Genomic DNA, 12,965 nt, shown 5'->3' with positions numbered 1-12,965 from the left:
TATGAAAAGATAAACAAATTCAAGTCCACCACAATTTTATTTACATATATTACAAAACAAGTTAACAACAATTCTTCACCAAGAAATTTTAATTCTTCCAACCACAAAAACTGAACACACAAAAACGTACAGGCCTGCATATTGTTGAAAGATTATCTGTAGAACTGTAGTTTCTTGAAAAATTAACATATTGACGGAAGCTAGAACTACATTGAAAAAAGTGTATATTTATTGCGCACAAAAATGCACTGTTTAATTGTTGATTTTTTTCCACATGTTTTTCAAATAGTGTGTTCTTAGCATAAAAACTCACATGAGCTTGAAATTGCGCAGGAGTTAATTTTTTTAAATCATTTAAGAGGCAGTCCACTGAAAAACCAGGCAATGGGTGGCACATCGCATGTCACGGATTTAATTTTTTTTTTTTTTTTTTTTTTTTTTTTTGCATGTAGACTTATTAAATCAAGTGTTTACACATGACAACATCAAAAAAATTTTTAGTGCTCTTTCAGTCCTATTTTTGGTAAATGCGTAATTTTAAGTGCAAAAAGGTCAACATGAGGTTAAAAAAACTACGTTTTTATTTTGTTTTACTGTATATGTGACAGATACTCAAAAGCTGGATGTGTGGATGAATATTATTATACCCCACGCAACTAGTTGCGTGAGGTATAATGTTTTTGACCCGTCAGTCAGTCAGTCAGTCAGTCCTTTTTTTTGTCAGCGCAACTCCTCATAAACCGCTGCACAGAATTTCGTCAAACTTTGCAGGTATTTAGGACACAATGTGTAGATGTGCATATTACCAGGAAATTCCGATTCCCTTATTTTTTCCGGGAATTTCCGCACTTTTTAACTTAGGCATTTGGCCATATCTTGAATATAGAGATGAACAGTTTGTCAGCGCAACTCCTCATAAACCGCTGCACAGAATTTCGTCAAACTTTGCAGATATTTAGGACACAATATGTAGATGTGCATATTACCAGGAAATTCCGATTCCTCATTTTTTCCGGGAATTTCCGCACTTAGAGTTTGTCAGTGCGACCCCTCATAAACCGCTGCACAGAATTTCGTTAAACTTTGCAGATATTTAGGACACAATATGTAGATGTGCATATTACCAGGAAATTCCGATTCCTTTATTTTTTCTTAGAATTTCCACACTAAAAACTTAGGTTTTTGGCCATACTTTTTATACAGTTTGTCAGCGCAACTCCTCATAAACCGCTGCACAGAATTTCCTTAAACTTTGCAGATATTTAGGACACAATATGTAGATGTGCATATTATCAGGAAATTCCGATTCCTCTATTTTTTCTTAGAATTTCCGCACTAAAAACTTAGGTTTTTGGCCATACCTTTTATAGAGACATGAACAGTTTGTCAGCGCATCTCCTCATAAACCGCTGCACAGAATTTCGTCAAACTTTGCGATATTTAGGACACAATATGTAGATGTGCATATTACCAGGAAATTCCGATTCCTCATTTTTTCCGGGAATTTCCGCACTTAAAACTTAGGTTTTTGGCCATACATTTTGTACAGTTTGTCAGTGCGACCCCTCATAAACCGCTGCACAGAATTTCGTTAAACTTTGCAGATATTTAGGACACAATATGTAGATGTGCATATTACCAGGGAATTCCGATTCCTTTATTTTTTCTTAGAATTTCCACACTAAAAACTTAGGTTTTTGGCCATACTTTTTATACAGTTTGTCAGCGCAACTCCTCATAAACCGCTGCACAGAATTTCGTTAAACTTTGCAGATATTTAGGACACAATATGTAGATGTGCATATTATCAGGAAATTCCGATTCCTCTATTTTTTCTTAGAATTTCCGCACTAAAAACTTAGGTTTTTGGCCATACTTTTATAGAGACATGAACAGTTTGTCAGCGCAACTCCTCATAAACCGCTGCACAGAATTTCGTCAAACTTTGCAGGTATTTAGGACACAATATGCAGATGTGCATATTACCAGGAAATTCCGATTCCTTTATTTTTTCTCAGAATTTCTACACGTTTCAACTTAGATTTTTGGCCATACCTTGAATATAGAGATGAAGATTTTGTCAGCGCAACTCCTCATAAACCGCTGCACAGAATTTCGTCAATCTTTGGAGATATTTAGGACACAGTGTGTAGATGTGCATATTACCAGGAAATTCCGATTCCTTTATTTTTCTGGGAATTTTGGCACTTTTCAAATTAGATTTTTGGCCATACCTTGAATATAGAAATGAACATTTTGTCAGTGCGACCCTTCATAAACCGCTGCACAGAATTTTGTCAGACTTGGCAGATATTTAGGACACAATGTATAGATGTGCATTTTACCAGGAAATTCCGAGTCCTTTATTTTTCTTGGAATTTTGGCACTTTACAACTTAGATTTTTGGGGATATCTTGAATATAGTGATGAACAGTTTGTCAGCGCAACTCTTCACAAACCGCTGCACAGAATTTCATCAAACTTTGCAGATATTTAGGACACAATGTGTAGATATGCATATTACCGGGAAATTCGGATTCTTTCATTCTTTCCGGGATTTTCAGCACTTTGAGTTTTGGGGGAGCGTGGGGTATGTGAGCTTGCTCACTTTTTCTTTCATTTATAGCTTATATCTTATCTTTTATTTCATTAATAAATAAGACTCCAATTTATCTTTCTTTAGAAAAAATTATATGGTCCAAATTTCAATTTAGCAAATGACATTTTGAATTCAGTATCCAATTTTCATTACGTTATAAAACCCAATACAATACAAGGACAGATTTTTTTTCTTATGTTACTATGAATACAAGTACAAACTTTTGAATCACTCAATAAAATCAGTGGGAACAGGTATATTGAAAGAAATAAAAGGAATCAAATTTACCTATTTTTTATAATTTTCCCAAATGAAACTGATCCCGACCAGAATTATATAAAGAAGAAAATACTATAAACGTAATGTTAAATTTGGCTCTTTTGTTGTAATATGATTAAAAATTACTTGATTTATTTTTTTTTTACATGTTGTATAGGTGGCAGGTGCCTTTCGTTTGATAGATTTATTAATTTTGCATTATTTTCGATTGGGATCGGTTTTATTTCAATCGGGATCGGTTTTTAGCTCACCTGCGCCGAAGGCTCAAGTGAGCTTTTCTGATCACATTTTGTCCGTCTGTCTGTCTGTCTAGCTGTCTGTCCGTCTGTAAACTTTTCACATTTTCGACTTCTTCTCAAGAATCACTCTTCCAATTTTGACCAAACTTGGTACAAAGCATCCTTGGGTGAAGAGAAATTTAAATTGTGAAAATGAAGGGCCAAGTCCCCTCACAAGGGGAGATAATCAAGAAAAGACAAAAATATAGAGTGGGGTCATTAAAAAATCTTCTCAGGAACCACTGGGCCAGAAAAGCTGAAACGTATGTGAGAGCATCCTGGGGTAGTGTAAATTTTAAATCGTTCAAATCATGACCCCGGGGTTAGGGCGGGGCCACAATGGAGAATCAAAGATTTACATAGAAATATATAGGAAAAATCTTTGAAAATCTTCTTCTCAAGAACCACTGGACCACTGAAACTTATGTGGAAGCATCCTGGGATAGTGTAGATTCTAAATTATTCAAATCATGACCCCGGGGGTAGGGCAGGGCCACAATGGGGAATTAAAGTTTTACATAGAAATATATATGAAAATCTTTGAAAATCTTCTTCTCAAGAACCATTGGGCCAGAAGAGCTGAAATTTATGTGCACATGGAAGCATCCTGGGGTAGTGTAGATTTCAAAATGTCTAAACTATGATCATTGGAGTAGGGTGGGGTCGCAATATGTATTACAAGGGGGAAATCCTGGTAAAGAACAGAATGGTCAATTTGAAAGCTTCTCAGGTGAGCAAAGTGGTGGGCCTCTTGTTTACGTTAAATTTAGAAATATTTTCTAAACTTGGCTCTTCATTTTAATTTATTTGAAAATTATGCTTGTCTACTATTTCTTTTCAGTCAGTTTACTGTTTTTAAATTAGTGTAAATGTAAGATTACATGTAAAACATCTGTTTGATTTCTTTATGCTCGTTATTTAAAAAAAGTATTTAATTGCACATGCATGCATTATGCAACAGCTGAGAGCAGACAGCGTTCTAGCTTCATTTTTTCTTATTTCGAAGTAAAATTTCTTTTTTCATTTTCTCAGGAATTAAAGAGTTAAATTCAAACTTCTCAGGAAAACTTGTAACTACCGGTATTTCGTTGTGACGCCATATTTTTCAGGTATATGAGTTCAACCTGAATAATAAAGCCATTTTCATCTTAATTTTACGTTTGTAGGCAAAAATTAATTATATTTTGAAAATAAATTAGTTATTTTTTGTTTAATAATTTTCTGTAATGTATCGATTCTAAATATTTCACTAGGATTCCGATAAAAAGGTGTTTAGCAGATGTTTGCCGTGTTTACCGATGCCACGGGAGATAAATTTTGCATCGCAAAATTTCATAAAAACGTCTATATATTTTGCCAGAAAACTACTATCAAAAGTGTTTTTCCCACCGATTTTATTTTTTTAAACAAAAAGATAAAATATTTCTAGATTTAGTTAAGTGTGAATTATAGTCCTGCTAAAAATGTATTAGAAATTACAGTTCTTTGTTTCTGACTTACATTCAATGGTTTACATAGGGGAATTCAAAAACACAAAACACACGGATATTTTACTAAATAAGCAAATTTCAAACAAATCTTCAGTTACATTATTCCTTTTGGACTACGTTGATATTGTTTTAATAAAATATCAAATATTCCTCACATTCGATGTGCCGCCTATTAATACAATACTGCCTGGTTTTTCGGCGGACTGCCTCTTAAGTCGATAGAAATCACTCGATTGACCGATCCATGAGCGATGCGTTATCATAGCGAAAAGTTAGCTCTTCAGTTCTTAAATCATTTTAAGATGCTTAAAATGAAAATTGTTGCACAAAAAAAGATTTCTTCAATGTCAAGCTTTGTGAGACTTTTAAAAAATAACTTTTTGAAGAGTTATCATCCTGGATCAGATATCTTTAAATACATGATAGAAAAATTGGTAAATGAGTTTCAACAATGAATACTCCTGGATGATTCACAATAAGACTAAGTGCATGGTTATAATGATCGAGAGTGCCTCGAGTAGAATTGTGAAAAAATCTGGCTCCATTTTCAGTGGTTCAAAGAGGGGAAGGGGCTATTTATTATATTGTAAAAAGTGTTTCGTTACTAATCACCAATTTTATTATTTTGCTGATCTTGCTTTTAGGCAACACGACTCTACACAGCTTATTTTATATTCAATGTATGGACCCCTTACATTGTTACATAATATTCAGGTGACCAATAAGGTCCTTGGGCCTCTTGGTTATCCGAGAAAGACAATGTCCACATTCAAAAGATTATTTTCTGATTTAAATGCGCTTGTGCAATGTCTCTGTGTAGAACAATATAAATGCAATCGAATTACTGACTGATCAGGATATTGGTAGGATATATTTACCGGATAGGCTCCTTAGTTCTACAATCAATATGAAATATTCAAAAACTAATTAAAGAACGTAAACAAAGACGTTTTGACTTTTCATTGAAAATGTTAACGAATGTTGACACATTGCCTTGAGTGTTCAATTAAAAAAGCTAAAAATTCAATGAAATCTTATTCATCTGTATACGGGTTTAACCCCCTTCACATTTGTGCATCCTGAGGTGTTAGGGTAGATTCTAAATTGTACAAATCATGACCCTCTAGGGTAGGGTGGGGCCATAATAAATATTGCAAGGGGGAAAATTAGTAAGAGTTACTCAGCTGAGCGTTGGTGTCCATGGATCTCTTGACACTCGTCAATTTCCAGTACTTATGTAGAAATATACCCTTATCCCCCGCATATGGTTTATAACTCTTAGTTTGTTCAATCGATACGCAAGAACATGCTCTACGTATGTATAATTTCTAAAACGAGGGCAAGTTATTGACAAACAAGGCGATGAAACATGAAAATCATTAGTCTCGATTTTAGTCATCACTTCGTAAGATCTATACAGTAGTCGATAAAATGATATTTTCAGGTTTTTGTGGCTTACGGTCATCTAGTTCTCGGTATCTTTACGGCAAAGAGTGCAGTATTTCTTCTAGTACACATGTGAAAGATAAAATAGTTCTCGTCACTTCTTCAATGTTGTGAAAATTATTCATCAAGTTCTTGAGCATACGGCGGGTTTGACCGATCGGCAGGGGATGCTCACTCCTCTATGGCACCTGATCCCACCACTGATGTTTTGGAGATCCGTTTTACTGTGCACCTAATTTGAATTGTTTGAATGGACTTTTGTGCTTAAATACTGTTCTTTATCTCCATTGTTTAATCCTGAAGAGATCATACGTGTCAATTCTGCCGAAATTTTACAGCAACTTAAAAAATACTTTTAATAATAACACAAGGTACATCTCATTAAAAAAAATGGTTACATGGCTTAGATTGCAATCACTTGAAATATTCTTAAATCCTTCAGAAAAATATTCTTTGCGACATGAATTAAAGTTAATTGTTAGATCTGTGAATTGAGATTTTTAAATGCCTTCACAATAGCTTACCATTTGGCCGTCTAACGGTTTTAATGACTTTGTACCCATACATTGATACATACATTCGGATCTAAGCATTGATTACCGATGGATCATGGACTCTTGTGGACCAGACTTCTAAGAACAAGATTGTAGTGTACAGTGTACACTAGAAAAATGGACAGAACTCCTTTCCTACAAAACTGTGTTGAATCATCAGTAAGTAAACTGTGTCTGTTTTAATCAAGACAAATCTGTACTTGTCTTTTCATATTTAATTTTTATCACCAGTTACATATACAACCGTGTACATTGGAATTTCAAATACTCCACCCCCAAAAATGTTTTGTAGCAATTTGTACATGCATTACAAGCTCACTTTTTTTTCAGTTGGCACCTTAACACTCCAAAGACATGTTTGTCCCAAAGATCACTAAAATCTGTGTAACAGACAATTCAGATGGCCTCTTTATTACGTGGACTGTGAGTATGGTTATTAATATCAAATATATTTATTGTTTACCAAGGGTTCTCAACTTATGGTCTGAATATTTTTTTTATTATTTACCCCCCGATCGAGGGTACATTGTTTTTGTCCTGTCTAATTGTTTGTCTGTTGTCAACTTTAACCTAGCCAATTACTATTGCGCTGTCAAAGGGTAAGTATTCAACATTTCAATCTACATCCCACTCCAGAATTGTGTTACCATCGGGGGCATAATGTTTCACAAACATATCTTGTTTTAAATCCCCTATTTGGGGGGGGGGGGGGTATATTGTTTTTCGTCCTGTTTGTCTGTCTGTTTGCCTATCTGTCTGTCTGTTGTCAACTTTAACCTAGCCCATAACTATGGAGTGGATGGGGCTATGGCTTTCATATTTCACAAGTGTATTCATTGTAATAAAACCTTTCAGCTGGTTTAGATATTTTCATTATTGACCTAAGAGTTTGACCATTTTATTTAAAAAAAACTTTAACCTTGGTCATAACTTCAATTCAATTCAATTCAATAGTTTATTCTCTTAAACTGCACTACAGTATAGAGAAGATACAACTATGAAATATGTACAATACAATACAATACAGAATGCGTGAGAAAAATAAAACAAACGATGAAAAATGACAGTGTCATAAATCAAGCAACCAACTCTCTCAATAATAACCCCAATAGATTTACAAAGTTTAACTAGTTGATTTTTAAGGTTTTAGATTAAATAATGTTCGGATTCAAAACTTTAGGATTTGTATAATATAAATTAACCTGGACGGGTAACTCTCTTATTAACTACATTAATGAATTTACAAAGGTTATTGATAACGGATACTTTTTCACATGAAAATAAATTTGAAAACTTGAAAGCACTTGGTCGAGTTGTATATGTTGCTATTAACAATTTTCTACTATCATTTAGAGCTGGTTTAAACATAATATGTTGGAATTCGTCTCCAATATCATTATTACATAAACTACATAGTCTTTGGTTTGAGGGTATATTACTGAACAGTTAGAAAAAGGGCTTTTGTATTTCACAAGTGTATTTCTTGTAACAAGACCTTCCTTTGGGTACCAACACTTTTAACCTCTTGACCTTGACTTTTGGAGTTTGAAATGCATTTCAGAGAATTCAACTCTCGCCACAAGCTGCAATCAGTGTTTCACAAACACATCTTGGTTTACTTTGTTTCAAGATATTGCACAAGGTAAACAAGAAGTGTTTGTGAAACACTGCGCCCGGCGTCAACAATATCGAAAAAGTTATTTTTAGCATATGAGTTACAGTCAATGTCACAAGGTCTTTGACCTTGGTGTCATTTGAAAGAACTTAAATAGTGGAGTATGCATATCAAATATGAAGTCTCTATCTCCTATGGTTCAAAAGTTATGGCGAAGGTTAAAGTTGACAAAAGACAGACAGATAAACAGACAAAGAGACAAACAGATAAATAGACAAACAAACAGACAGGACAAAAACAATATATGCCCCGGATCTATCGATCTAGGCGCACAAAAAACACTATTATCCAATGAATTATGAAGTCACACCCTCCAGAGTATAACAGACATAACAGACAACAGTGCTCGATGACGGTTTCCACAAAATAGTGAAATTAATGTGCGCAAGGTATATGTGTATTTGTATAAAACATTCAGTATAATATAATAAAAATTGTATGTCGTTTAGTATACCAAAGAAATTGATCATCCCTCGACAACTAGTGTCAACCTCGGCTGCACCTCGGTTGACAATGGCATGTAATTCTTATAAAGTAATTGCTTTTCATTTCCAGATCCCTTCATCGCCTACAAAGATACTCGGGTACATTCTGGCTTTCAGAAGAAGTGACCTTGACCTTAATTACAGCAGTTGCACCTTATTAGGTTCTAACGTATCGAGTCATGTGATTGCTATGTCACGTGCTAGTCAACGATATGATGTAAAGATTTCTGCATTCACAAGTCGTGAATTTGGTGATTTTTCCGACACAATTACGTGGTGTTCTTCTGGTAATTTAATCTTAAAAGAATAAGAATAAAAATCTATTATTGTACAAGTTGAACTCGTATTTATATTACTGTATACTCGTGTATTGTATATATTTATCTTTCTATTCCCCCTTTTTTCCAGATTTTCAATACACTCAACGCCAAAGTAAGAAAATTACTTGTCTTTATATTTGAAGTGTAATGGTACTGTAGCATACCTGTTTGTGTCTTTTTCAAGCTAAACAGTCGCGATCAGTATTTGTTCAAATTTAGTAAAAACCCTTTACTCATTTACTTTAGACTTGCTACCAACACCAGTCATCACAAAAATTTTCTCTGCTCACAGTGGACATTGTATACAAGTCTTCTGGAAGGTAAATATATCAATATCATTTTGAATAATTTTCAAGTAATATATAGCTTAAGCCTGTAATTTTTTTTAATATTCTTCTTTCAGATTCCTTTAGACGTATCCAGTGTGATTGTTGAAAATTTCTTGATTTTGTATAAACGAAGTGGATTAGATACGGAATTAAAAGAGAAACTTGTGCCCGGAAGTGAGGTCACAAACCACATGATCGTTGGTCTAAGTGAGTGCACTCTCTATGAAATTAGAGTGGCGGCATGTACATCCAGACTCCGTGGTCGGTCCTCCGCCCCCGCAATGCTGAGAACTGGCGGTAAATCTCTCATTTCTTGTTGGTAATGTATCACATAATATTTTTTTAAATTGTCTATAAAGCACTTGTAAGTAAACGAGTAGAAAAACAAGATTTTCTGGAAAAAGTACGTACCTCTTATGATTGAAGCTAGGATGAACCAGAACCAGACTGGTCTGTATAGGAAGCTGAGCTTATCCAATACATGTATTTATGAAACAAAAACTATATTTTGCAGTAACCAAGCCAGACTCTATTAAGCTACGGATGTCCAGGGGTATGTTTTTCTGTATATTTAAATATTCTAAGTTACATATTTTAGTTCTATTTCTCAAATAGTTGTTTTGAAATAATATGTATTGTACCATTCTTCTAATGTAACCCTTGCGTGGGCGTCGGAGGCAAATTGAAAGGTGGGCTAATTGAAAGTGGGGGGCTAAACCAACAAAAAAAGGTAAACTCCAATTTCCACAGCCTATATTATGTTTATATTTGCCCCCTCCCAGTTCCGACGCCTATGCCTTTGAATTGTGTCGACAAACTAGACATGTGACAAAATTAAGTTAACGTTTTCTCTTGCGGCGTGAATTTCCCAGTCTTATGAGGTGAGAATATATGAACTGTAGGATGGTATGTAATTGTCTGTGTTTAAGTTGTTAAACCTTTGATAATTTTATATTTCAGGTCCAGATTTTAAACCAAGGATAATAAAACTCTACGAAATGATGACGGATAAACGTCAACTACACATTGTTTGGACGGTAATAATATCACTTGAAATTCTTGTTATTATTATTATATTTTAAAATATAAATGGATATATACTACCAATTCTAAGCAAAACGTATACTATACATGCATTCATTCAGATAATCCTATTTACAAGGAAATAAACATACTGTGTGTGTGTTTACATGCTCTATGTGTTTTTTTATATATATAACAGACCCCAGATCACATCACCTATCCTGCGGTCGATGGTTACGTCATTGCAATTAGAAAGACATCAAGTTACGAGGCACCATTTACTAAATATTACGTCAGAGATGCCCAGAAAAACAGTCACGTGATTCATGATGTTCACGAGCAATACCCATACGAAGTCAAAATGGCAGCATTCAATGCCTTTGGTGAAGGAAAATTTACCAGAACTATAATTGTTGGTAAATATACAAATGCTGTCCCCATGAAAATTCTTTTTCCTTGCAAGAGAAGGAAAGTTTGACATTAATTAATTATCAAATTATCAAATTTTTTTATGCATGCATAATTTAATAATTTCCTTGGCAAATATGAGTATTGTTAAAATGAAAAATAGTGGAATTTTTGCTTTTTTCTTGGACAAGCCTTGTAGCGCCATATTATTACTGGAGTTTTCTATAGTACCGGTATTGAAGAGTAGGATTTCCCCCATAGCCAGCTTTCCCCCTCGGAAATCGTAGTCTAGAGTAGGATTTCCCCCTGAGCGGAAATCTCACACCAGTGCCAAATTTCCCCCTCTTTCTTTCTCAGAGTAGGATTTCCTCCTTGTTACTGAGTCAATACAAACCACAGCCGCAATATTTTTGTGAACAAAAAGATAAACGACAAACTGATTTTTAAAAGGTAAATGAGTGGGGGGTTTTTTTTACCTATAATTGTAAGAATTTTCTAAGCATAAAATTCAAATCATGGAATCTCAACCAAAATATATAGCTTTCACAAGAAATGTAAATATTCTTAAAATATGATGAAACAAACAAAAGATGGATGTTTGGGTTGGTATATATTTTTGGACCTATTTTGGTTGTAAATGATTACAATAATAAACTTTCTTGTAGATTAAGAAATTGTAAACTTACTATGATGTTCAAATTTCCACCTTTCTGTAACCATCCTTATTAATCTGGATATAATTTTTTGTCATATTAAATCTCCTGAAATCCCATTTTTTCATCAATGTATTTGATTTTTGAAAAATGGCATGAAGGAAGCCAAGAAAAATCGAATTTAAAATTTTCATGTTCATTTTTCATGTATACGTATGTTCAATACATCTGGTCACCATTTTGAAGAAGGGACACTTATAGCAATGTGCCAATCATTCCTCCTCAAAAAATAAGTAGAGCAGTTGTATTTCATTTGGGGGAAAATTGGCTTTAGGGGAAATCGCACTATATAACTACTGCACAGAGTATGATTTCCCCCGGAAACTTGACTCTGGTGTGGGATTTCCGTAGGGGAAAACCTACTCTAGAGTCAGTTTTCCTGGGGGGAAATCCTACTCTAGAGACAGTTTTCCGGGGGGGGGGGGTTACTTTAGAGCCAGTTTTCCGGGGGGAAAGCCTACTCTACAAGACCGGTACATGTAATACGATACACGTGCTTTGAGTCTAGAGAGTTGAATGAAAATCGGTCGTTTTACAGTGTCATGATGCCATTAGGTTTCCTCATTTAACTACAGTTATGTAAGTTATTTTAGCGAATCACAGTTTTTGCCTAAGTATTATTTTATGATGGAATATATTGGTTAAAACATGTTTATTCTAATTTATGAACTGGAATTAATTGTAGATAACAGCATTGTGAAATCAAGGATCCGTACCCCACAGATACTGCCGAAGAAACTCAAAAATTTATTTCCAGAATATTTCAAGGGAAATGTAACTTAATTACCTGAAATAAAATATTGAAGTTCTTGAGTGGTGTTTGATTCCGGTCGGTTCAAACACTAGACTATAGTGTGCATGTATATATAATATATACACGTGCGGAAGCATTTTTACTTTTTAGGGACAGTTCATTATAATATTTGTTACAAAAGCCATACAAAGTGTGATGGGACAGATACATACAGATAGACCCCTTATTTTGCTTTTAAATAAGGGTACGGAAAGGATTTTAAACAACAATAACGTATATATGGGATATAAATATTTGGTTGTATAAACAACAAATTGTGAAACAATCAAAACAAAAATCACTCAAAGAAATCTAATTTTTCAATATGTTGTATTTTGTATTAAAATGAGAAAACAATTCAAACATGGAAAGTAATTAAACTCCGGACTCGCATTATCCTCTTTTTATAAATACATAGAACTGGCCTTGGGAATGCTACCCAGTATTGCTCTCTTAGCGCAAGCCAGCCGCTAACTTTCTAGAAATGTGCAAAACAGAAAATTACATTCAATCACATGATATTTACATGAGAACCATTTACCAATTATTTAACCAATTATGTGTATATTCTAT

At 34.2% G+C, this 12,965-nt stretch overlaps 1 protein-coding gene across 1 annotated transcript; it reads left to right on the top strand.

Annotated features, from left to right (window-relative positions):
* Nucleotides 1-6,435: 6,435 nt before the first annotated feature.
* Nucleotides 6,436-12,402, top strand: LOC134277924 (uncharacterized). The gene is made up of 10 exons (XM_062760223.1): nt 6,436-6,805; nt 6,977-7,069; nt 8,877-9,093; nt 9,215-9,238; nt 9,373-9,446; nt 9,530-9,752; nt 9,970-10,008; nt 10,416-10,492; nt 10,678-10,894; nt 12,285-12,402. The coding sequence occupies exons 2-10, from the start codon at nt 7,001-7,003 to the stop codon at nt 12,380-12,382; spliced, it is 1,038 nt and encodes a 345-aa protein (XP_062616207.1). The 5' UTR covers nt 6,436-6,805; nt 6,977-7,000; the 3' UTR covers nt 12,383-12,402.
* The last annotated feature ends 563 nt before the right edge of the window (nt 12,403-12,965 follow it).

The sequence above is a fragment of the Saccostrea cucullata genome, unplaced genomic scaffold (genome assembly GCF_032062105.1).
Source record: "Saccostrea cucullata isolate Sc308-1 unplaced genomic scaffold, CSIRO_AGI_Scuc_v1 ctg965, whole genome shotgun sequence".
NCBI lineage: Eukaryota > Metazoa > Mollusca > Bivalvia > Ostreida > Ostreidae > Saccostrea > Saccostrea cuccullata.
Note: the sequence above shows the minus strand (reverse complement) of the source record. Positions and strands in the feature narration are given on the sequence as shown.